Genomic DNA, 1587 nt, shown 5'->3' with positions numbered 1-1587 from the left:
CCTCTCTCTCTACCCCCCTCTCTCTCTCTCTCTCTCTTTCAATTTGGTCTGCTCATTCGATTTCGCAACATTTCAATGTACAACGATAGAGAAAACGGCGATTTAGAATAGAGATTGCGAATTTTACTTTTATGTTGCAATACATGCTTGCCGTTAAAGAAGGTTACTCAGTGATTTATATATCAAAATCATATTATTAAGAGGATGTTGTATATGTGTTCGTTTACCCTTAGGGACGTTTTGACTACATTATTATGACAGACACACACAGACACACACACAGACACAGACACACACACACGCACGGATACACACGCACGGATACACACGCACGGATACACACGCACACGCACACGCACACGCACACGCACACAGACACACACACATACACTTCCACTATCCCACACTCCAAACAAAACAACAAAACAACAACAAACATGAACAGTGAACCATTTTAAACTTTTTTTAAACAGGGGGAGGGGTTGAAAGGACGGGATGACATTGAACATGCAGTATCTTACTTGAATTACTTGAATGTAGAACTGGGGCCTTAGGAAGACGGGGAGCTCCATGCTTCCTCCCCCCTCTTCATGAGGGTCCATTTCAGTGTGGGCAGGCTGATTGTCTGATACAGTATTTCACAGCCTCACACTACCTGATGCTGATGCAGTATATCATATATAGATGCATACTATCAGACTCTTCATCCCTTTATCGTTTCCCATCCTACTGTTTCAGTGTTACATTGGCAACTATCGTGCGCACCGGGGGGCAGAAAGTGAATATCTCACAAGTGTTGGATTCACTGTTAGAAGGTTACGACAAGCGCCTCCGACCTGGTTTTGGCGGTAAGTAGGCCTACTTGTAATAATGCTATTTGCTTTTCTTTCTGTTTTCTAGAAATACAATCAACGAGTATGGTCTTATATCAGTCATGAGCAAGCATGCCCAAGTGGGTGGTTGGAGTGTGCTCTCGTGTGGGTTTTCTTCTTCTTTCCTATCAACCATCTATCGTCCACTTCTCTCCTTCTTTTGTGTGTTTGTTACTCTCTTGCAACTTCTTTAATCGTTGACACTTATATGACCTACTTGTGCTGCAAGTGCCATAAAATACTTTCCAACACAAATTGGTATGTCTAAGTCACGGGCCAGATCAAGCAATTCTGACTATCTCATGGGCCACAAAATGAGAGAAATTGGACGAAATTGGTTAAAAATACCCAATTTCTCGAAAGTGAGACGAAAACTGATACTATAACTATAACACACATAAAATGTAACTCAAGATCATTTCATAGGATAAAATATCAAATTTTTTGCTTCCAGCTGGGCCGGAAATGATTTATTTGAATTTTCAAGACGTACGTTATGTCCTCTCCATCATCAAATCACCGGAGGCCACGTTCATTTTTGACTACTCTGGGTCGACTAGCGGGTGAGACTTAAACTGCTCACTGGCGGTTCTGACATGTGGGCTGTAATTTGAACATACCTACCTTATATAATATAAGGAACGAATTAATTTGTTTGTTTGTTTGTTTAGTATAGGGTTTTACGGCGCTCGCAACTGCATAAGGTCATATGAGC

At 41.5% G+C, this 1587-nt stretch overlaps 1 protein-coding gene across 1 annotated transcript in view; it reads left to right on the top strand.

Annotated features, from left to right (window-relative positions):
* The first annotated feature begins 655 nt into the window (after positions 1–655).
* The window catches only part of LOC101847479 (gamma-aminobutyric acid receptor alpha-like), a 65402-nt gene continuing 64470 nt past the window's right edge, over positions 656–1587 (top strand). Inside the window, exon 1 of the mRNA XM_013080796.2 lies at positions 656–848. Coding sequence (XP_012936250.1) covers positions 659–848 — 190 coding nt within the window. The 5' untranslated portion in view covers positions 656–658. The remainder of the gene's footprint in view (positions 849–1587) is intronic.

Source organism: Aplysia californica, unplaced genomic scaffold (genome assembly GCF_000002075.1).
Source record: "Aplysia californica isolate F4 #8 unplaced genomic scaffold, AplCal3.0 scaffold00100, whole genome shotgun sequence".
Taxonomy (NCBI): Eukaryota; Metazoa; Mollusca; class Gastropoda; order Aplysiida; family Aplysiidae; genus Aplysia; species Aplysia californica.
This window is presented reverse-complemented; position numbering and strand designations above follow the sequence as displayed.